The sequence below is a fragment of the Mus caroli genome, chromosome 1 (assembly GCF_900094665.2).
Source record: "Mus caroli chromosome 1, CAROLI_EIJ_v1.1, whole genome shotgun sequence".
Classification (NCBI taxonomy): Eukaryota; Metazoa; Chordata; class Mammalia; order Rodentia; family Muridae; genus Mus; species Mus caroli.
The window spans coordinates 167,140,334-167,164,689 of record NC_034570.1 but is presented as its reverse complement, the minus strand read 5'-3'; the positions used below and the strand labels follow the sequence as shown (position 1 = coordinate 167,164,689).

Here is a 24,356-nt window from a genome sequence, read left to right as displayed (position 1 = left end):
GCTCAACACTGATTGCCCCATCCCTGAGGCGGAGCTGCCCGGGGCGGGGATTTCCAGCACAGGATGTTTACGAGTTGTTATTGAGGAAATGACTCAGCACAGGATGTTTACGAGTTGTTATTGAGGAAATGACTCAGCACAGGATGTTTACGAGATAGCACTGAGGAAATGACTCAGCACAGGATGTTTACGAGATAGCGGCGCTCCACAAAAATGCATTCTCTTTCCCCAGCAGCCTTCAGTTGCCCAGGCTTCTCAGCTGGGAGTGGGGCCTCACAATCTCCTTCCGGTCCATGCTGCTGTGTTGACTGGCTTTATCTTATAGAAGCAACCACAGTTGCTGGGAGTTCATGAGTACAGCAGCCCTGTCAGGTCCAGCAAGCAGTGTTCTTTCTCCCCATCCTTCCCTACCTGTGACTCTAATAATCTTTCTGTTCTCTGTTTGTCATTATTCTGTGAGCATTGTGGGGAAGGGGTGGATTTAGATGTTCCACGTTTATGGACAAGCGCACCATGCACAGTCACTTATTCTCTACATTTTGGCCAAAGATGAATCTCTGTGATAATTTCAACTCACTATATAAAAGAAGCTTCCCTTATTAAGGCTGTGTTATCAAATATAAAGATGTGTTTAGAATATAGTTTAGTAGTGTGTCTATTTAGCAAAATGTTAATTGTACTTTCTCTCTTAGTGCTCATAAACTACCTGGCAACAGATCCTTAGCCATGTTTACAGTACCAGACATGAGTTTTCACCTGTGTCTCCTGACAGTTATGTCACTATTGCAACCATGAGAATATCTTCTTAGGCTGATTATTGTAGCTACAGAGTTCATACTGTAAGACTTTTCTTCCCCAGTAGCCTGCTCTGTGCCTGTTAATACTGTGAAAGCTAGCCTGCAGGGGGTAAGCTTGTAGGTCACTACCAGCTTGACCCTCGAACTGTCAGAAAGATATGAAGAAATTATAATAAATAGTCTTAAGCAGTTACATTGCATCTAACTAGGTCTGAAATTGTCTAGTGTTTTATATATAATGTCTAAGAATCGTCTAAAATATATGTCCAGAGATTTAAGACAATATGGTTAAGACTACAAAGAGAAATAATGCTATGGAATTAGATTCATAGGGGCTCTAGATAATAGAATTATTTTACAGTGGTTAAAAGTGCTAAGCATGTATGATCAATGTGCTTAAGGCCAGGGAATTCTCAGTGGAGAGGAATTATAAAAGAGAAACATAGAGGAAAAAACAGGCAAAACTTTTGTAATTACAATTGCTAGTAGTGGTTTTAATTATAAGTTAGGCCTCTCACCAGTGAAAATTAGTGTCCTCCAAGACCAATGAGATGAGATTATCCAGCATGAAGTATGCAGAGACAGCACAGATAATAAAAAACCGATATGATAGAATGTAGGGTAAGGATTAGACAACGAAGAGGTCTTACAGATATGCCATTGAACTCTTAAGGGCTTTGAGAGAATGAGGAAAAACTTAAATTAATGGTTTCTGAAATTTTTCTAAAATGTCTAAAGATACAAAACCCAATATCAGAAGTTCTATAACTTGCAAGTGGGTAAAGTACAAAAAACAATTTCTATGCCAGTAAGATTGTTCAATATCAAAAGTGAATGAGAAAATAAAGTTTTTTTTTTCCAAGGGAGCAACAGACAGAGCAAAAGGTAACATTATAAGAGAAAAAAATGATATGGGAAAGCATTGAGTAAAATAATAATTGGGGGTAATGGACTCATGTACTTAAAATGCTAAAACCAAGTAAGTGCCACAAAACAAGAATATGTTCCAAGAATAAAAGTACAATTAAATTTATTTTTAGTTTGAGGCATCATTGAGATGGTTCAGTAGGTAAACTTAGTAAAAATACTTCCTTAAAAAAAGGAGGCATCAAATTTTAGGGAAATAATTTTATCCATAGGTAGGATGTGTGCAAATAAAATTTAATTGTGGTTTCAATAGCTTTTAACTGAATTTTTATTTTCCCATATTTTCTTTTTATAAAATTTTATTTATTTATTTATTTATTTATTTATTTAACACTCCAGATTTCATTCCCCTCCCGGTCCACCCTCCAGCTGTTCCACATCCCATATCTCCTCCCCAGCCCATCTCCACAAGGATGTTCCCGCAATCCCCGAGCCCCCCCTACGCCACCATACCTTTCTACTCTCTGGGGCCTCCAGATTCTTGAGGGTTAAGAGCATCTTTTCTGATTGAACCCAGAACCGACAGTCCTCTGCTGGATATGTGTTAGGGCCTCATGTTAGCTGGTGTATGCTGCCTAGTTGGTGGCCCAATGTCTAAGAGATCTCAGGGGTCCACGTTAATGAGACTGCTTTTCCCTAATTCAACCACAGGGGTCAGCAGCTTCTGTCCATTGGTTGGGTGCAAATAGCTACATGTGACTCTTTGGGCTGTTTGTTGGATCTTCCTGACAGAGGTTATGATAGGTCCCTTTTAGTGAGTACTCCATGGCCTCAGTAATAGTGTCAGGCCTCCGGGTCTCCCTTTGAGCTGGATCTGGATCCCACTTTGGGCCCGTCGCTGAACCTTCTTTTCCTCAGGCTCCTCTGTTTCCATCCCTGCAGTTCTTTCAGACAGGAGTGCTTCTCTTTCTCCACATTCTCTCCAACATGTGTTGTCTCCTGAAGTTTTGATCTTAGCCTTTCTGACTGATGTAAGGTGTAATCTCAGGGTTGTTTTGGTTTGTATTTCTCTGATCACTAAGGACTTTGAACATTTCTTTAGGTGCTTCTCAGCCATTCGAGATTCCTCTGTTGTGAATTCTTGGTTTAGTTCTATACCCCATTTTTTGATTGGGTTGTTTGGTTTTTTTGGTGGTTGGTTTCTTGAGTTCTTTATATATTTTGTATATCAGCCCCTAATGTATGGGGGGTTAGTGAAGTTTTTTCCCAATCAGTAGGTTGCTGATATCATTAATATTTTTAAGATAATAGTTTAATTACATTTATGAGAATTTAATATATTTTACTCTTTTACTTTTTATTCATCTACATAACTCCTCTCAGATCTAATCCCCCTCTTCCATACTCACCTCTCTTTTGTGTACCCTCTTTTCTTTAGAAGATAGTATATAGCAATAAATGTCCTGATCCTCTGGCTCCTATAGTCATCCACTTCCTTTTTCCATGATTTCCCCTGAGCCTATGTAGAAGGGTTGTATTGAAATGTATTAATTGGGGTTGGGCACACACTGATTTGTTTTCTGAATTTTGACTGATTGTGGCTTTCATTAATAGTCTCTATCTGCTGCAAATGGAAGTGTTTTTGATAAGGGAGACATGAGAGCACACTTACCTGTTATTTTTAAGGATGACTGTTTAGAATGCAGTAGAAGTTCTACTGGTTTAGAAAAGTAACAATAGTAGATTCTCTTGTAAGGTTCATGACCTCACCAGCCACAAGTAGTTTGTTGAGTTTACAATACCAGGCACAAACAACTCCTATTGAATGAAACTTATGTCAAGTTGGTTATCTGTTGGTTACCACTACAGTGCTACTATTACACCTTTCAGAATATATTCTTTTGGTTGTTATTGTGGATCATAGGCATTACAGCTAGATAAGACTATTGCTTTCTTGCTTGGCAGCTCACATAGCTCCTTCTAGGTCTGTGAGAGGTAGTTCTCAGGGAATGGGCTTTCATGGGAGAATGTGATTGATTACCCCGAATACTGTGTCTTAAGTGTGTGGTTTCTTCACTATGGTTTTACCTTCCTCTGTTGTTTGGATGTCTCTTGGACTCTCCTACCAATAGTTCAAAGGAACTTTTCCATGTCTGGCATTCAAGGTTTTTGTTGATTGTCTATGGGTTTTTTTGGGGGGGTATTGTTACCCCAAAGCAGCTTCAATTATATTATGTGGGTGTGTTTATTTGACTGTGTAGTCAAACACATTATGTGCAATATCAAGTGAGCATAAAATAATACAGTTCCTATGTAAATGCTACTTCTGACCCTAGGATTTTAGATTATCTTTAGGGATGCTGGAAGAGAGGGTGGCTATGCAGTAGATGTTATTTGCATTCATCTCAAAATTTCTAACAGTTTTAAAATAACTTGTTGTCTTCTGTTAATGAGAAATTGAACTCATTTTTGTAGAGAAGAGTGGACGGAAGCTATCCAAGCCGTAGCCGATCGATTGCAGAGGCAAGAAGAGGAAAGGATGAATTGTAGTCCAACCTCACAGATTGATAATATAGGAGAAGAAGAGATGGATGCGTCTACAACCCATCATAAAAGAAAGGTAGATAATAATGATGACTTGTTCTCCCAAGTAAACTCTTATATGCTGAAAGCCATGTTTGAGAGAGACAGCAGCCAACTTTCATATTGTATGTATAACTTTGTGAACCTAAAGTGCCTGTTGCTTACAACAGAGTAATTGACCAGCGCTTTGGTCCAGGATGTTTGTGGGACTTAGAAAGGAGTGGTAACTGATATACTTTATTAGATAACGTTTTACCTTGTTGGTAACAACATTTTGGAAACTTGGAAATCTTTGCAACCCCATAGGAAGAACAACAATATCAATGAACCAGACCCCCCAGAGCTCCCAGGGACTAAACCACCAACCAAATAGTACACGTGGAGTGAACCATGGCTCCAGCTGCCTGTGTAGCAGAGGATGGCCTTATTGGGCATAATGGGAGGAGGAGGAGGCCCTTTTCCTGTGAAGGCTCCATGACCCAGTGTAGGGGAATGCCAAGGCAGGGATGCAGGAGTGGGTAGTTGTGTGGGTAGGGGAACACCCTCATAGAAGCAGGGGGAGGGGAGATGGGATAGGGGGTTTCTGGAGAGGGAACTGGGAAAGGGGATAACATTTGAAATGTAAATAAAGAAAATATCCAATAAAATAAAAGAAAAAAGCAAGCAAAAAAGAAAAACTTCATCTAAACTACAAAACTTCCTTAAGGGAGACAGTGTAAGAAAATCAGGCCCTTGTTACTTGGTTCTCCTTTGTGAAAAATAATTTATGTACATGACTACAAAGATCACTTGGCTGGTGTAATTCAAACTTGTAAATAAAAGGACTTTAAAAAAAAAAAAAAAGGAAAAATGGCTCTGTGATTTCTGACCTGTGCTTTCAACCTTAACGAAAGCTACTTAGAAAGTGAGAAGTCTGTAAATAATACCTTTTCTTTTAATTGCTGCTCATGAGCCAATGAAGAAGACAAACATAACCTTTTTTCCCTCAGTGCTCTAGATTAGTATATAATTTTATAGGAATTGTAAATAATATTTTTCATTACTATAAAGTTTTAAAATAATTTTTATGTAATATATGATATTTAAAACTAGTCTAAGGGGTTGCGTATTTGAAAATTCTGACATATAAGAAAAAAATGGCCAGAAGCTGTCCAATCTGTAACTTGATAATTGGTAGTAAATCACATCATTAACATGTGCGTGTTGAATATATATTTGCTATTTACTTAGTAAATTATATTCAGATAGGGGGTAAAAGCATGCTTAAAAAGTATTATCAATTATGTTTTGTGAGTTTTGTTTAATTAATTAATTTTGCAGTATTGGAATTTTGAATTTAGGAGCATGTTAAGTGCTCCTATGCAGCCAAATCGCACCACCTGATGTTAGTGTAGTGATCAGAGTTCCTTTCAAGTTCAATTGCCTGGGCTCAAATCCTTTCTGCTTTTATTAATCATTTTATTCATTTACAATTCATATGATATCCTCCTTTCCAGTTACCCCTTCTCCAATCCCCATCCCATCCACCCTTTCCTGCCTCCCTTTGCCTCTATGAGGGTGCTCCTCCACTGCTCTAGCATCCCCTATGCTGGGGGATCAAGCCTCCACAGGACCAAGGGCCTCCCCCACATTGATGAGGCCATCCTCTGCTACATATGTATCTGCAGTCCTGGCTCCCTCCATGTATATACTCTGGTTGGTGGTTTAGTCCCTGGAAGCTCTAGGTAGTCCAGTTAGTTGATATTGTATATGGGGTTGCAATTCCCTTCAGCTCCTTTCGTCCTTCCCCTCTCTCTTCCACTGGGGCCCTGGGCTCAGTCCGACTGTTGCCTGTGAGTATCTGCATCTGTATTGGTCCAGTGCTGGTAGAACCTCTCAGGGAACAGCCATACCAGCAAATGCTATCTTGGCATCAGCAATAGTGTGTGTGGTGGTGGGGGTGGGGGTGTTGGGGGAGGAAGGGAAAGGTTGGTGTCTGCAGATAGGACGGATCCCTAGGTGGGGTAGTCTCTGGATGGCCTTTCCTTCAGTCTCTGTTCCACTCTTTGCCCGTCTTTCCTTTAGTCAGGAACATTTCTGGGTTAAAAATTTTGAGATGTGTGTTCTTCCAGTGAAATGATATAGTCACAACTTTGAGAATTAATTCACTATGTGAAGTTTTTTCTTTAATTAAAATATCATTCTGTATTTGATGCTTATGAACATTTTCTGTCTTTTTATTTTTCCTGCACTTTATTTTATATGCAATATATATATATTTTATATGCATATATATATATGTGTGTGTCCCATCTTCTCTTTTGTGGTTGTTGATTGGAGTAGCTGAGTCATTATTAATTGCTTTCTCAGTCAGGAAGATGAACATAACCTATCTTTACCCATTTATTCATATGAGAAATTTCCTTTTGCATAGATGTATCTAACTTGAAGATTGAGTGTGATAGTAAATATGAATCAAATTCCCCTTTATCTCATCCTTTAGGTAGAACAACAATATGAACTAACCAGTACCCCCTCCCCCGACCCCCCACCCCCCGAGCTCATGTTTCTAGCTGCATATGTATCAGAAGATGGCCTAGAGAGGCCCATTGGTCTTGCAAACTTGATATGCCTCAGTACAGGGGAACACCAGGGCCAAGAAGTGGGAGTGGGTGGGTAGGGGAGTGGGGGGGGAGGGTATGGGGGACTTTTGGGATAGCATTGGAAATGTAAATGAAGAAAACACCTAATTAAAAAAAAAGATAAAAAAATAAATAAATAAAAGCCAAGCGATACCAGCTCTGTTCTGTTTAATTTTCTGGAATTCTAAATATATGCTTAACAGATCAGTAAGATATTGTTAAACCAGGAGTTGAAAATGGTATGTTAGTAACACTGTAACTTAATCTACTACATCCGATGGATGGGAGGATATTAAATATAAGTATAGACATTAATCACCAAAAAGAATGAATAGAGACACACTTTAGCAATATACAATAGTGAAAATATATAAAGCTATTTTTTGTAAAGACTGATTATAAATGATAATAACTGAATCATATATTTTTCCTTTTTATAATTACTAAGTTGAATGTAATTCATCATTATCACTAATTGCCATTAGTAAGCATCTATTTTATGCTTATTTTGTGGTAGACTTTGAGCAGTACTTTTGCACTTATACATTTAAAAGTCATCTGAGGTATGTCTAATAATGTGCCATTTTATAGTTGAGTGATCTGATAAAGTTAAATATCTTACTCAAATATCAAAGTCTTTTAATTGTGCATTATGTATAACTTCACTGTGTACACTATGTAGCATTTCTTTGGTTCATATATCAGTAGAAGGTTAACATTGTAAAATAGTAGAATGTGAAGATTCCTGAGTTAATACCTGGGTAGAATTTCTGACTCATCCTTTAGCTTCCTCATTACCAAAATGGGGATAATTACAGTATCTAACTCATAGGGTTGTGAGTCCTAAACTGAGGGGCATATTTTGTATTTATGTATACTAAATATAGAATCAGTATTGATGGTTATAGTTAGCATCCTGCTTTGTCCCATAAAACTAACTAAGCATCTTTCTACAGGTTGTCTTAGAATCATTTACTAAAACTTGATTTTAAAAATAAAGTTTAGGCCGGGCGTGGTGGCGCACGCCTTTAATCCCAGCACTCGGGAGGCAGAGGCAGGCTTGAGTTCGAGGCCAGCCTGGTCTTACAGAGTGAGTTCTAGGACAGCCAGGGCTACACAGAGAAACCCTGTCTCGAAAAAAAAAAAATAATAAAGTTTAGGACCTCACACTTGTTATGTGAATCTTCTATACTGAGCTATATTTCTCTCTACTTAGTCCCCATCAAAATTTTAATATGTTCGAAGTTGTCTCGAGTATCCTTGAACTCATGCTGTTATCCATATTGGCTTTAACTCAGAAAACTCCTGACTTAGCTTCACAAGTACTTGAGAGTACATGTCTCCATTACAGGCTGACCTGATAGAAATATTTTCAATATATTTGTGATTTGAGGTCTTAGCCATATATAATTTCCATACATATGTATTTAAATGTATGTGGTAATTGAAAATACTTTTAAATTACAGGAGTATATAGAAGGTGTTTATACCAATGGCTGCTCAATAATGAATGATTCCAGTGATTTAAAGTGGTTCAGTATAAAGTGGTCTTTGTATGTGACAACCACATTTAGAACATTGAGTATGTGACATGTCATTTTTATTGCTTTTAGATAAAAAATAAAGAGGAGATTTATATATACCATGTTGAACAAGAAAATCAATTTATTGCCTAATTATGAGCCTTTTACCTATTTATTGTTGTAGAAATACTAGAAACAATAGCAGCATGCTATTTCTTATGGTTTTGTTGCTAGCTGTGCTATTTTGCACTTCTTACATAGATCTTCAAATACATTATTTTAGGCTGCCCATGTTCTGGCCCTGAAAAATCCAAAGAAAACTTTCTGTTATGTCTCAGGGTTTGGTGTTTTCTTTTGCACTTGGTACCTATCTTTGTGGTTCTGCACAGTTTCTCTGTGCATGTGATTTATTTGCCAGGGTCTCAGTACATAGTCTTTCCCTCCAACAAGGTAGCCTTAGCTTCCACACAGAAAGAAAGCTGTCTCTTGAGAGTTCCTAAGAGAGAGAAAACATTAATTGCCAGGCCTAAAGGGTAGTTCTATAGACATTTAATCAAAGACAATTTAAGAATTGTGCATCTGAAAGACAATGGAAGATTGAGATAAGGTACTAGGAAGAAGAAAGGGAATGGGGGAAATTATGTATGTATAATCTTTCTTTAAAATTTATTAAAAATGCTAGCCAGATAGAAATTGAGAGTTGGGGAGGGAGAAAGGGAGAGAAAGGGAAGGTGTGAGACAGACTACTACTTACTGGGAATCAGACAGCCATCTTTGGAGTCTGATAGGTTGGTCCTTAACATCTGAGTTTTTAAAGCTGTTAGTGGAATTAAATATGACTAGTTATCTATTATTTTTCTAAATTACTGTATTTGTAACTGTTTTCTACATGTGGGCAGCTATATGCCTGAATTTTAGTTGAATTAATAAGTATACATTACTTCTATCTTTTTGACATTTACTTTTTCCTTTGAACTACATATGTTAAGATGTTATAATTTGACATTTGGATAAATTATCAAAATTATTGGCAAGAGATATTAAAATTTCATGTAGGCATTCATTTATGAAATATTTAAAAATTTGTAAGTATGTACATGAAGGGAATTAACTGTAGTTTTACTGCAATATCTTTGTCTGGTTTTAATATCATAGTGTGAATTGAACAGTATTTCTACCATTTCAGTTTTCAGGAAGAGCTTGTGTAGAATTGGTGCCTTTTTTCTCGAAATGGTATAGGCTTTTCCTTATTGTAAAAATGTAATATAAATTCAGCTCTTACACAGGGCTGTTCAGCTTACTTAATACTTCCTCAGAGAGCTTTTGTAGTTTGAGGCTTAGGAGGGTTGCTCATTTCATCTCAGTGTTCCTCACTGCCATAGAGCTGTCTGTTCTCTCATGGTCTCTTTAATGCCTGTAGATTCTGTACTGATGTCACCTTTCTCAGTTCACATTGATAAGTTTTATCTTTGTGTTTATCTTCCTGACCAGTTTACCTGCATGTTACAGGTTTTTCTTGTTGTTATTGTTGTTTGGTTGGTTTATTTTTACTCCTTTCTCCTAATTTTTCGAAAATTTTTTTAGTTATATTTAAAACTGAGTGTTTTTGAATATCACTTTTTCTGAGGTAGCACGACTTAAAGCAAGAAAACCTGAGAACTTGAAAATACTGTACTTTTAAAAAAATCTCTTGTCACTTCTAGGTTCAAAATAAATTCTATAAACTCTGAAAATTACATAAATTATTTTTGGAATCCCAGATTGCTGAAGAGACAGACAGTCAATGGAAGTATGTTTTGTTTTGTTTTGTTTTGTTTTGTTTTCTCATTGGAAATTGGTCTAGAAATTGGTAGGAACAGTATCAAGTGTATGGTGCACGTTTATACAAGCAAGTAATATTCAACTATTTCATCATGGTTTTCTAATTTATATTTTTCAGACGATGAATGATTTTGACTATTTGAAACTACTAGGTAAAGGCACTTTTGGGAAAGTTATTTTGGTTCGAGAGAAGGCAAGTGGAAAATACTATGCTATGAAGATTCTGAAGAAAGAAGTCATTATTGCAAAGGTAACTGATTGTAAAAGCCAGTGAATTAATTTCTCTGTAGTATGAACCTGCATTCATTCTTATAAGTGGTGGTATAGGTATTCTATGAAATAATCAAAGTATTAATTATAAAGTATCAATTTTAAGGTTTTCAGTATAGTATTATGTAAAATATGGTGAAACTTATTCTCTTGTGAAAATATTTTCATTGTAAATTTAGAGGAGTTTTTAAATGATACATTTGTGATCCACATTACTATTTTTTCATAGTGTATATGTGCCATATTTTCATTATCTGTTCATCAGTTGAAGGACATTTAGGCTGTTTCCAATTCCGAGCTGTTATGCATAGAACAGAAAATGAACCTGGCTGAAGAGTATCTGTGGAATGGGCTGTTGAGTCCTTTGTACACATAGTAAGAAGTGGTATATGTGGATCATATGGTAGGTTAGTTAATTTTTAGCTTTCTGAGGACTCTTCCATAATGATTTCCAAAGTGGCTCTGTCCGTTTACAATCCCACCAACAGTGAGTGTCTCTCCTATGCTCATGTTCCCTCCAGAATTTGTTATCTGTTGGTTTGTTGATCTTTGCCATTTTGATTGGGGTTCCATGAAATCTCAAAACTGTTTTGACTTGTCTTTCCCTAATTGATAGGGACTGACAAAATATCTTAACTTTTTGAACCATCTTTTGTCTTATTTTTGAGAACACTTTTGTCTTATTTTGAGAACACTTTTTTAGAGGTCAGGTCCATTTTTCTTTTGAATGGATCATTTGTTTTTGGATAGCTTGATTTTTATTTCTTTATGCATTCTAGTTATTAATCCTCTGTCAGCTGTATAGCTAGCATAGATTTCAATTTGTGGTCCCCTCTTAACCTGGTTAATTGTTTCTTTAGCTATGCAGCAGCTTTTCAATTTAATGAACTCCCAGTTATCAATTGCTGGCTTTAATTCTTGGATAGAGAGTGTCCTATTCAGGAAGTCCTTTCCTGTACATGTATCTAAATTTGCCTTTTTCTTCTACCAGCTTCACTGTTTCAGGTTTCACATTTAAGTTTGTGAACCATTTGGAGATAGTTTCTGTACTAATTGCAATCTCCTGCGTGTGGACATCCAGTTTCCCCAGCAATATTTAATGAATATTTATTATTTCCTAGAGCATGTATTTGTCATTTTTGTCAAAAATTAAATGACTGAATTTACACATATTCATCTGTCTGTGTTCTTAATCCTGTTTCAATGATCTATATGTTTGTTTTTGTGCCAGAAGCGTATTGCTTTTAGATATTTTATTTCCTTTGAGGCTGCTGTGAGAGTATATCCATGACCTCGTTCTCTGTATACTTGTGGTTGGTGTACAGAAAAGCAGTTGATCTGTACAAGTTGATTCTTTATCCTTCGTCATTGCTGAACTTGTTTATTATTTCTAGAGGGTTTATGGTAGAATTTTTGGAATTTCTTATACAGTATTATGCTGAGTGCAAAGAAGAATGTATTAGACATTTTTTTCTATTTTGGATCTTTAATTTTTCTTCTCTTGCCTTACTGCTGCAGCTAATACTTCAAGCACAGTGTTGAGAAAGAGTGGGACAAGTTCATATCTCAGTGGCATTCCTGCCTTTAGTGGTGTAACCTCAAATTTGTCTCCACTTAGGACATTATTGACTGTGGGTTTATAGCTCTCTTAGTCGGGGTTACTATTGCTATGATAAAATACCATGGCCAAATTGCAGATTCGGGGGAAGAACAGAATGGGGAGACATCATAGTCCATCCATGAACAAAATCAGGACAGGAACTCCAGCAAGACTGGAACCTGCAGACAAGAGCTGATGGAGAGGCCATGGAGGATGGCTGCCTTATTGGTTTTTCCACATGGCTGCTCAGCCTGCTTTCTTTTAGATCCCAGTACTATATATATCAAAAGGGTGCCCCCACCCACAGTGGGCTGGGCCCTCCCACAACAATTACTAATTAAGAAAATGCTCTACAGGCTTGCCTATTGCCTGATCTTAGGGAAGCATTTTCTCAATGTCTCTGATGACTAACTTATGTCAGATTGACACAAAACTAAGGCAGGACAGTAGCTTTTATTATTATGTTGAAGTATGTTACCTTAGGTCCTAGTTTTTCTAGGACTTTTATTATGGAGTCATGTTGGATTTGATGAGAGGCTTTTTCTGCATCTTTTGAGATAATCGTGGATGTGTTTTTGTCCTTAAGTCCATTTATGGGGTTTTTTAATTTCCTTTTTTAAAAAAAATGGTGTTTTTAGACAAGGTTTCTCTGTGTTAGCCTTGGCTGTCCTGGATTTTACTTTGTAGACCTTTGTAGAGATCTACCTCACATTTATTGATTTGTGTTGCGTGCAATCATCCCTATTTCTCAAAGGCAACATGCTAATAGTTGATAATCTTCTTGACTTTCAAGTCTGTATTTGGTTTGTAAATAGATTATTGAGCTTTTTAAAAATCTATTCATTAGAGATGTTGGTCTCTAGTGTTTGGGGGGTTGTTTGTTGATATTTTTCTTTGCTTGGTTTTGATACTAGAGTCATATGGTCACATAGAAGAAGCTTGGAGTGTTCCTTCTGTTTCTATGTGTTTTAATAATTTAAGGATTCCTTATAGATCTTTGATAGTATATCTATATAATAGAGTTCCGCTGTCCGTGAATCCGGGCCTGGGCCTAGACATTTTTAGTTGAAAGCCTTTTTGTTACTATTTTAATCTTCTCATGTGTTGTGGATCTGTTTAAGTTGTTTACTTCTTGCTTTAATTTTGGTGGTTTGGTTGAATCTAGAAAGTCATCAATTTCTTTTAGGTTTTCCAACTTAATGAAATGCTGTTTTTAAAAATATTCCCTTATCTTATTAAATTCTTTGGTAACTCTTTAATGTTTTCCTGTTCATTTTTTCATTCTACTAATTTGGGTTTCCTTCCTTCCTTCTTTCCTTCCTTCTTTTGGTTAATTGGTCCAGAGGTCTGTCCATTTTTCCTATCTTCTCAAAGAACTGGTTTTTAGATTCATTGATTCTTTGTATTATGTTATTTCTATTTTTAAGTTTCTGCTTTTTTTCTCCCTTATTTCTGATTGTCTACTGGGTTTTGATTTGGTTTGGTTTGGTTTTTCTAAATTACTGAGTTGTATCCTTACGTTATTGTTTTCAGAGCTCTGACTTTTTAATGTTGGCCCTTTTGGGCTATTTATTTCTCTGACCGGGTTGCTTCTAGTGAGTACTAGAGTTGTCCTGTTGTATTTTCACTTTCTTTTAGGTCCATGGAATAATTTTTTTCTTCCTTGATTTTTCCTTATTGGATCATTTTATCTTTTAGTAATTGGTTGTTTAATCTCTGAGCTTGTGTATAGAGATTTGTTTGGTGTATATCACACAAGATACATGGAGTTAGTCCAGTTTTTCTGAGTATATAAATACTTGTTTTGTACATCAGTGTGTAGTCTGTCTTAGAGAAGCTTCTGTGTGCTGCTGAGGAGAATTCATATTCTTTAATCTCTTTCTTTATTTCTTCCTTGACCAAGGTGTCATTGGGCAGTGTTGTTCAGTTTCCACGTGAATGTTGGCTTTCTATTATTTATGTTGTTATTGAAAATCAGCCTTAGTCCATGGTGATCTGATAGGATGCATGGGACAGTTTCAATATTTTTGTATCTCTAGAGGCCTGTTTTGTGCCCAATTATATGGTCAATTTTGGAGAAGGTACCATGGGGTGCTGAGAAGAAGGTATATCCTTTTGTTTTAGGATAAAATGTTCTGTAGATATCTGTTAAATCCATTTCTCTCATAACTTGTGTTAGTTTCACTGTGTCTCTGTTTAGTTTCTGTTTCCAGGATCTGTCCAATGATGAGAGTAGGGTGTTGAAGTCTCCCTCTATTATTGTGTGAGGTGCAATGTGTGCTTTGAGCTTTACTAAAGTTTCTTTAATGACTGTGGCTGCCCTTGCATTTGGAGCATAGATATTCAGAATTGAGAGTTCCTCTTGGGAGATTTTACCTTTGATGAGTATGAAGTGCCCCTCCTTGTCTTTTTTGATACCTTTGGGTTGGAAGTCGATTTTATTCGATATTAGAATCACTATTCCAGCTTGTTTCTTCAGACCATGTGCTTGGAAAATTGTTTTCCAGCCTTTTACTTTGAGGTAGTGTCTGTCTTTGTTCCTGAGGTGGGTTTCCTGTATACAGCAAAATGTTGGGTCCTGTTTGTGTAGCCAGTCTATTAGTCTATGTCTTTTTACTGGGGAATTGAGTCCATTGATATTAAGAGATATTAAGGAAAAGTAATTATTGCTTCCTGTTATTTTTGTTGTTAGAGTTGGGGTTCTGTTCTTGCGGCTGTCTTTTTTTAGGCTTGTTGAAGGATTATTTTCTTGCTTTGTCTAGGGCGTAATTTCCGTCCTTGTGTTGGAGTTTTCCCTTTATTATCCTTTGAAGGGCTAGATTCGTGGAAAGATATTGCGTGAATTTGGTTTTGTCATGAAATACCTTGGTTTCTCCATCTATGGTAATTGAGAGTTTTGCTGGGTATAGTAGCCTGGGCTGGCATTTGTGTTCTCTTAGGGTCTGTATAACATCTGTCCAGGCTCTTCTGGCTTTCATAGTCTCTGGTGAGAAGTCTGGAGTAATTCTAGTAGGTCTGCCTTTATATGTTACTTGACATTCTTCCCTTACTGCTTTTAATATTCTGTCTGTATTTAGTGTATTTGTTGTTCTGATTATTATGTGTCAGGGGGAATTTCTTTTCTGGTCCAGTGTATTTGGAGTCCTGTAGGCTTGTATGTTCATGGGCAACTCTTTCTTTAGGTTAGGGAAGTTTTCTTCTATAATTTTGTTGAAGATATTTACTGGCCCCTTAAGTTGAAAATCTTCATTCTTATCTCCTCCTATTATCCATAGGTTTACTCTTCTTATTGTGTTCTGGATTTCCTGGATGTTTTGAGTTAGGATCTTTTTGGATTTTGCATTTTCTTTGATTGTTGTGCAGATGATCTCTATGGAATCTTCTGCACCTGAGATTCTCTCTTCCATCTCNTGTATTCTGTTGCTGATGCTCGCATCTATGGTTCCTGATTTCTTACCTAGGATTTCTATCTCCAGAGTTGTCTCCCTTTGGGTTTTCTTTATTGTTTCTACTTCCATTTTTAGATCTTGGATGGTTTTGTTCAATTCCATTACCTGTTTGGTTGTGTTTTCCTGTAATTCTTTAAGGGATTTTTGTGTTTCCTCTTTAAGGACTTCTACTTGTTTAGCAGTATTTTCCTGTAATTCTTTAAGGGCTTCCAACTGTTTCGCAGTGTTCTCCTGTGTTTCTTTAAGTGAATTATTAAAATAACTCTTCTGCCACCATCATGAGATATGATTTTAAATCTGAGTCTTGCTTTTCGGGTGTGTTGGGGTATTCAGGACTCGTTGTGGTGGCCGTACTGGGTTCTGATGATGCCCAGTGGTCTTGGTTTCTATTAGTAATATTCTCACACTTGCCTTTCACTGTCTGGTAATCTCTGGTGTTAGATGATCGAGCTGTCTCTGGCTGGAGCTTGTTCCTCCTGTGATTCTGTTAGCCTCTGTCAGCACTCTGGGAGTCCAACTCTCACCTGAGTCCCAGTGGTCAGAGCACTCTCTACAGGAAAGCTCTCCTCTTGCAGGGAAGGTGTCCAGAAGTCTGGAGCTCTGATCCACTTCCTGAGTACTGGGGTCAGAGCCCTCCCTGTAGGCCGACTCTCCTCTGGCAAGGCAGGTGCCCTGGGGTCTGGGTCTCAGCTCTGCCTCCTGGCTGAGGATGAAGGCCAGAAGGGACCCTGTCCAAGAAGCTCTGTTGCTTCTGCCACCTACGTGCTCTCAAGGAATCCAAGGGTCCTGGGTGTGCTAGGGGGCCTGAGGTGTGGAGAGTCCTCTGGGGACCTTGGACCCTCCACTGGGTTTGTTCTGAAGATGGCTTGGGGCTGGCCTTGACTGGAATGAATCCTAGCCTCTGCTCAGGCAGGGTTCCTTTGTCCCTGTTCCTACTGGCACAAGACCCTCCTGGATTCTTTGGAACTCTTGTTGCTTTCAACTTACCTGTGATCCGGAGGCCCTGGGTGTGTTAGGGGTCCTGTGGTGTGGAGAGTCCTCTGTGGACCTTTGGAGCCTCCACCAGGTTCGGGCCTCCTTTGAGTTTTCTAGTTGGTTTACTGGGCTTTTCTAGTCCATCTTTAATTACACCATGAGTCCTCTTCAATGTTTCTGTAGTTTTATTGAATTTCCTTTAAAAAATCTGGATTGTTTTTGTGTTTTCTACCAGCCTTCTCTTTGTGTTTTCCTGGGCATCACTCATGCATTCTTTAAGTTCTTTCTCTTTAAAGTCATTGAGCTATTTCTTTGTGTCTTCTGTAAGTTCCTTAAAATATTTAAATAAGTGTATGATTGTTCTTTTAAGTTCTGTGTCCTCCAGGTAAGCCTCATTGACATACATAACCTGTTTTTAAAAAAACAAAAAAAACCAAAAAACTCCTAAATTAGGTTTAAAACATCTTGAGAGGAGGAATTAAGAATTAATAAAAAAAGAGAAAGGGAAGAAATATTACAAATTGGATTGGAATCTAGTTCGTTACCCAAACTTTCAGGAGGGTGAGGTTAGGGCCATGGTTTAAGAGCTGTATAAGTATAATATGCCTACATCAGCAGCAAGCAAGCAAGTGGGACTAGGTTGCTAATACATGGCATGTGGAGATGGTAATCTTTGGAAGTTACTGTGCTTTATTTAAAACAGTACGAGTTCTGCCCTCCTGCTCTTCTGTTCATGCTTACTTCATCTCCTTCAGTCTCATTTGCTGCCCTGCTGGGAAAGAGGAAGTAAATGCTTTCAGACACCATGCATCTAATTTTTTGGGGGCGTGGGGGGAGTTCGAGACAGGGCTTCTCTGTGTAGCCTAGACACCGTATATCTTAATGCCGGCTATATTGTGATAGAATTAATCACCAGAGACCTGTTGTCAATATGCAGAAAACCATGAATAGAACAAGGATCTGCTTATGTAGGTTGAGCTATTTGATGATAGAAGGCAGTCTTGTGAAATAGAAATGACAATTATCATTGGAGCTAGATATGAATTATTAATACTCTATTTCATCTGTGCTTGAGAAATTATATTCTGTGAACTTCAATTTACTAAGATAATTCATAATCCTAAACCCAAGTGTCACCTTTGGGTCTTTGTTAATACTGTAAACATGTTTTCCTGTTTTGTTTTTACTTAATGTGCTATTTTTGTTTTCCTATTTCTCAGTAGAAACACAACTGTCATAAAACAGTGAGCAAATTAAGGAAGAAGGTTAGATCATATATCTTGGAGGGTGAGTGATAAGAATAGAGAGAATGATTGCCCTCCCCCCCACAACCCCCCCCACCCCCCGTCCAACCTCAGAAAATAGTCTACCTCTGAAGCTTCTTTCTTCGAACAGAATTTGACTTAAAGAGTCCTTAGTTAGTATTTCAGGGTGGCTGAATATATGGAAGTCTATATTTCAAAGGCAATTTTATCAGAACGTTTTTCTTCAGAATCTTAGGACTTCTAAAATTCTCCATTTGTAATCATCATTAGCAAATGAACTTTTAAATAAGCATTGCATTGTTTTAGCCACAAAATTTTCTCACTGTTATTTTTAATTTCTTGTTTTGACATGTTACTCTTAACTGTAATTAAAAATTATTGGCATCTGTGTTTATTTCTTAGCTTATATGTACCATATCTTCATAGAAAAACTAATTAGTATGTAAAGTACAATACCATTAAATTTGCATTAATGAAAATTTTTCTGACCTTAAATATAAATTATGATAGAAAATACATTTTAATGTATTAAAGATTGTTCTAGCTTATTGCCTCTTAATTAAATGAGCATAACAAAGAATTTTCTTACGTCTTATAGAGATATGTCTTTGCTTGGCTCTGTACATGTTAAGTTGATTGAAGAATTTAAAGGAGGAAAAGTCACAAAATTTCATAAAATTTACAAATTTATGTAGAAAAATATTATGTGGAATGTGGCTATATTACCAAAACAGAGTGAAATATTCCCCATTTTTCTAAAGTACCAGATTATGATTTTCCAATGTTAAATTGGTTTGCTGTTTGCTACTGTTTTAATATTTTCCTAGTTACAGACTCAGATTACTTAGCACAGTAGCCCACAGCAGGTGTTAGCTCTTCTGGAAATATCTTTCTTGCTGCATATAAAGACATATTTCTTTTGATTTACCTTTTTAATTTAATTACCATGTAATTTTTAGAATATTTCAGTTCATTTTAAACCTAAAAATATCTCAAATCACCCCATTGGTCCATGGCATCTTGACTTTATCTTGGGTCCTTAGATGGTCCTCTAAGGCTTCTTTGTGTTTTACTGTACATACCAGGGGAGTACTAGTAAACTGGACAGGTCAGGTTCCATCATGTGAACCATCATTCCCTGCAGCTCGCTCCATGGGACCACACTGCCAAACTTACATTTTTCAGTAGCATTGATTTTTTTTTCCTTTTTTGTCTCATTTATAATAGCATATAACTCCAAATTGGTTAATTATTTATCTTCTTCACTAGCCTGTGAAATCTGTGAACAAAGAAATCTTTTTGTAATAAAACAGCCTTATACCTGGATTATCATTAGCCTTTTTTCTTTTAAAAATTATTTATTTATGTTCCAGCATTGCACTCTCCTCCCAGTCCTCCCACCCCCATCCCACACTCCTCATCTCACTCCTCTGCCCCCTTGCCTCTGAGAGGGTGTTCCCATCACCAGAGCTCCCCCTTCCCTGGGGCCTCAAGTCTCTTAAGGATTGTGCTCATCTTGTCCTACTGAGGCTAGACCAGGCAGTTCTCTCCTATATATGTGCCAGGGGGCCTCGAACCAGTCCATGTACGCTCCTGGGTACGCTCTAGGGCTCAGTCTCTGGGAGCTCCCTGTGGTCCAGGTTAATTGAGACTCCTGGTCTTCTCATGGGGTCGCCCTCCCCTTCAGCCTCTTCAATCCTTTCCCTAATTAAGCCATAGGGGCCCCCAACTTCAGTTCAGTGGTTGAGTATAGATATCTGCTTCTGTCTCAGTCAGCTGCTGGCCCGAGCCTCTCAGAGGACAGTCATGCTAGGCTCTTGTCTTCAGTCTATTCTCCATTTTGTTCCTGTAGTTCTTTTAGACAGGAACAGTTCCAGGTCAGAAATTTTGACCATGGGTTGGTAACCCTGTCCTTCCGCAGGAGGCCCTGTCTATCCTAGGTATTTTGTACTTTTTGGCTAATATCCACTTATCAGTGAGTACATACCATGCATGTCCTTTTGGGTCTGGGTTACCTCATTCAGGATGATATTTTGTAGGTCCATCCATTTGCCTGCAAAAATCATGGTGTCTTTTTTTTTTTTTTTTTTTAAACAGCTGAATAGTATTCCATTGTGTAAATGAACTACATTTTCTGTATCCATTGAGGTTGAGGGACATCTGGGTTGTTTCCAATTTCTGACTATTACAAATACAGCTGTAATGAGCATAGTGGAGCACTTGTCCTTGTGTTATGGTGGTATACTCTTTTTTGGGGTATATGCCCAAGAGTGGTATAGCTTGACCTTCAGGTAGAACTATGTCTAGCTTTCTGAGGAACCATCAGATTGATTTCCAGAGTGGTTTTTACCAGTTTGCAATCTCACCCTAAATGGAGGAGTGTTCTTCTTTCTCCACATTCTTGCCAGCATGTGTTGTTATCTGAGGGTCATTTTGATTTGCATTTCCCTGATGACTAAGGACTTAAGTGTTTCTTGGCCATTCGAGATTCTTCTGTTGTAAATTCTTTGTTTAGCTCTATACCCCATTTTTAATTGTTTTTTTTTTTAGGTTAACTTCTTGAATTCTTTAATATCTTGAATGTTAGCCCTTTGTTGCATATAGGGTTAGTGAATGATTTTCCCAATCTGTAGGTTGCCAGTTTGTTCTATTGATGGTGTTTTTTGCCTTATAGAAGCTTTGCAGTTTCATGAGGTCCCATTTATCAGTTGTTGATAGTAAGAGCCTGAGCCATTGGTATTCTGCATAGGAAACTTCGTTCTGTGCCAAAGAGTCTGAGGCTCTTTTCCACTTTCTCTTCTGTTAGTTTCAGTGTATCTGGCTTTATGTTGAGGTCCTTGATCCACTTGTACTTGAGCTTTGTGGAAGGCCATAGATATGGATCTATTTTCATTCTTCTATATATAAAGACAGCCACTTAGACAGCACCATTTATTGAAGATGCTTTCTTTTTTTCCACTATGTTTTTGGCTTCTTTGTCAAAGATCAAGTATCTGTAGGTGTGTGGGTTTATTTCTGAGTCTTCGATTCTATTCCATTGGTTGACCTGTCTTTCTCTGTACCAATACCATGTAATCTTTATCACTGTTGCTTTGTAGTACAGCTTTACATCAGGGATGGTGATTTCCCCCCAGCATATCTTTTATTGTTGAGAATTGTTTTCGCTATCCTGGATTTTTTTGTTTTCCCATATGAAGTTGAGAATTGCTCTTTCCATGTCTGTGAAGAATTGTGTTGGAATTTTGACAGTTATTATATTGAATCTGTGGATTGCTTTTGGTAAGATGGCCATTTTTACTATGTTAGTCATACCAATCCATGATCATGGGAGAACTTTCCATCTACTGAGGTCTTTTTAATTTCTTTCTTCAGGAATTTGAAGTTCTTGTCATACAGATCTTTCGCTTGTGTGGTAAGATATTTTATACTGTTTGTGACTATTGTGAAGGGTGTTGTTTCCCTAATTTATTTCTCAGCCTGTTTATTATTTGTATAAAGGAAGACTACTGATTTGTTTGAGTTAAATTTATATCCTGCCACTTTGTCAGCTGTAGCAGTTCTCTGGTAGAATTTTGTGAGGTTGCTTATGTATACTATCATACCATTCAAATAGTGACATTTTGACTTCTCCTTTCCAATTTGTATCTGTTTGATCTCCTTTTGTGTTCTAATTGCTCTAGCAGAACTTCAAGTACTGCATTGAATAGATAGTTTGAGAGTGGGCAACTTTGTCTTGTACCCGATTTTAGTGTGATTTCTTCTAGTTTGTCTCCCTTTAATTTGATGTTGGCTGTTGGTTTGCTATATAATACTTTTATTATATTTAGTTATGTGTATGTGCCATGAATTCCTGATCTCTCAAAGACTTTTAACATGAAGGGGTGTTATGTTTTGTCAATGACTTTTTTTCAGCATCTAATGAGATAATCATGTTGTTTTTTTTCTTGGAGTTTGTTTATATAGATGATTATGTTAATGAATTTTCGTATATTGTATCAATCTTGCATTCCTGGGATGAAGCCTACTTGGCTGTGGTGAATGATAGTTTGATGTGTTCTTGGACTCAGTTTGCAAGAATTTTATTGAGTATTTTTGCATCAATATTCATAAGTGAAATTGACCTGAAGGTCTCTTTCTCTTTTGGCGCATTTGCATGGTTTATGTATCAGAATAACCGGCAACTGTGGCTTCATAGAATGAATTAGGTAGTGTTTGTTCTGTTTCTATTTCATAGAGTAGTTTGAGTAGTATTGGTATTAGCTCTTCTTTGAAGGTCTGCTAGAATTCTGCACTAAAAACATCTGGCTTCTGGGCTTTTTTTTTTTTGGTTGGGAGGTTTTTAATGACTATTTCCTTAGGGGTTATTAGACTGTTTAGATAGTTTACCTGATCTTAAGATTCATCCGTTTCATCTAGATTTTCCAGTTGTGTTGAGCTTAGGCTTTTGTAGTAGGTTTTGATGATTTGTTGAATTTCCTTAGTTTCTGTTGTTATATCTCCTTTTTCACTTCTGGTGTTATTAATTTGCATAATCTCTCTGTGCCTTGTTGTTACATTGGCTATGGGTTTATCTATCTTGTTTATTTTCTCAAAGAATTGGGTCTTGGTATTGTTGATTCTTTGGATCATTCTCTTTGTTTAAAACTGGATGTTTTCAACCCTGAGTTTGACTATTTTTTTTTCCATCTATTCCTTTTGGGTGTGTTTGTTTCTTTCTGTTATACAGCTTTCAGGTGTGCTGCTAAGTTGCCTGTGTGGGATCTCTCCAATATATTTATGAAAGTACTCAGTGCTGTGAATTTTCCTCAACTTTCATTGTGTCCCATAAGTTTGGGTATGTTGTATCTTCATTTTCATTGAATTCCATGAAGTCTTTGATTTCTTTCTTTATTTCTTCCTTAAGTTATTGTTGAGCAGATTTGTTTTTCAGTTTGCATAACTATGCGGGCTTTCTGTTGTTTCTGTTGTTAAAGTCTAGCATTAGTCTGTGGTGATCTGATAGAATGAATGGGATTATTTCAATCTTCTTGTATCTGTTGAGTCTTGTTTTGTGTACAATTTTATGCTAAATTTTGGAGAAAGTTCCATGAGGTGCTGAGAAGAAGGTATATTCTCTTGTTTTGGGGTGAAGTGTTCTGTAGATATTTGTTAAATCCATTTGGTTCCATGCCTTTGTTTAATTTTTGTTTCAAGGACCTGTCCATTGGTGAGAGTGGTATGTTGAAGTCTCCCACAATTAATGTGTGAGTTTCAATATGTATTTTAAGATTTAGTAGAGTTTCTTTTACAAATATGGGTTCCGTTGCATGTTCAGAATTGAGACTTCCTCTTGGTGGATTTTTCCTTTGATGAATATGAATTATCCTTCCCCATCTGTTTTGATTCTTTTGGGGTAAAAGTCTATTTTATTGTATATTAGAATGGCAACTGCTGCTTGTTTCTTGGGACCATTTGTTTGAAAAACTTTTTTCCAGCCCTTTACAATGAGGTAGTGTCTGTCTTTGCCACTGAAGTATGTTTCTTGTTATGCAGCAAAATGCTGGATCTAGTTTACATATTTACATATCCTGTCTGTTAGCCTGTGTCTTTTTATTGGGGAGTTTTTAGTCCATTAATGTTGAGAAATATTAAAGACAGATGATTGTTCATTCCTGTTATTGTTATTTTTGTTACTGAAGATGGTTGTGTGTGTGTGTGTGGGCGCGATTGTGCCTGCACTTCTCTTCTTATGGGTTTACTTTAGAATGTTTAATTTCTTGGTTGCTGTCACCCTCCTTGTGTTGGAGTTTTCCTTCCAGTATCTTCTGTAGGGCTGAATTACTAGAAAGATACTGTTTAAATTTAGGGTTTTTTTCATGGAATATCTTGGTTTCTCATTCTATGGTGAATGAGAGTTTTGCTGGGTATAGTAACCTGGGCTGCCATTTGTGTTCTCTTTGGGTCTGAATGACTTCTGTCCAGGGTCTTCTGGCTTTTAGAGTCTCTGTGGAAAAGTCTGGTGTAATTCTGATATATCTGCCTTCATATCTTACTTGGCCTTTTTCCCTTCCAACTTTTAATATTCTTTCTTTGCTCTGTGCATTTAGTGTTTTGATTATTATGTGACAGTAGGATTTTCTTTTCTGATCCAATTTATTTGCTGTTTCGGCTTCTTGAATATTTATGGCCATCTCTTTATTTAGGTTAGGGAACTTCTATGATTTTGTTGAAGATGTTTTCTGGCCCTTTGAGCTGGAACTCTTCACCCTCTTCTATTCCTATTATTCTTAGATTTGATCTTCTCACTGTTTCCTGAATTTCCTGGTATTTTACGTTAGGAGCTTTTTACACTTTTGTTGGTAATGCTTGCATCTGTATCTCCTGATCTTTTTCCTAGGTTTTCCATCTCTAGAGTTGCCTCTATTTGTGTTTTCTTTATTGTTTATACTTTCGGTTTTAAGTCTCAGGTCATTTTGTTCAGTTCCTTCACCTGCTTTTTTGTATTTTTAATTTGTTTAAGAGATTTATTTGTTTCCTTTTTCAGGGCTTCTAACTGATTGCCCGTGTTTTCCTGTATTTCTTTAACGGAGTTACTTATATTCTCTT

At 37.1% G+C, this 24,356-nt stretch overlaps 1 protein-coding gene across 5 annotated transcripts in view; it reads left to right on the top strand.

The window, feature by feature from the left end:
* The window catches only part of Akt3 (AKT serine/threonine kinase 3), a 235,142-nt gene that overhangs the window by 145,437 nt on the left and 65,349 nt on the right, over window positions 1–24,356 (top strand). For all 5 annotated transcript variants that reach the window (XM_021162759.2, XM_029481042.1, XM_029481052.1 and 2 more), the window contains 2 exons: window positions 4,140–4,284; window positions 10,331–10,462. In XM_021162759.2, the coding sequence (XP_021018418.1) occupies window positions 4,140–4,284; window positions 10,331–10,462 (277 nt within the window). The remainder of the gene's footprint in view (window positions 1–4,139; window positions 4,285–10,330; window positions 10,463–24,356) is intronic.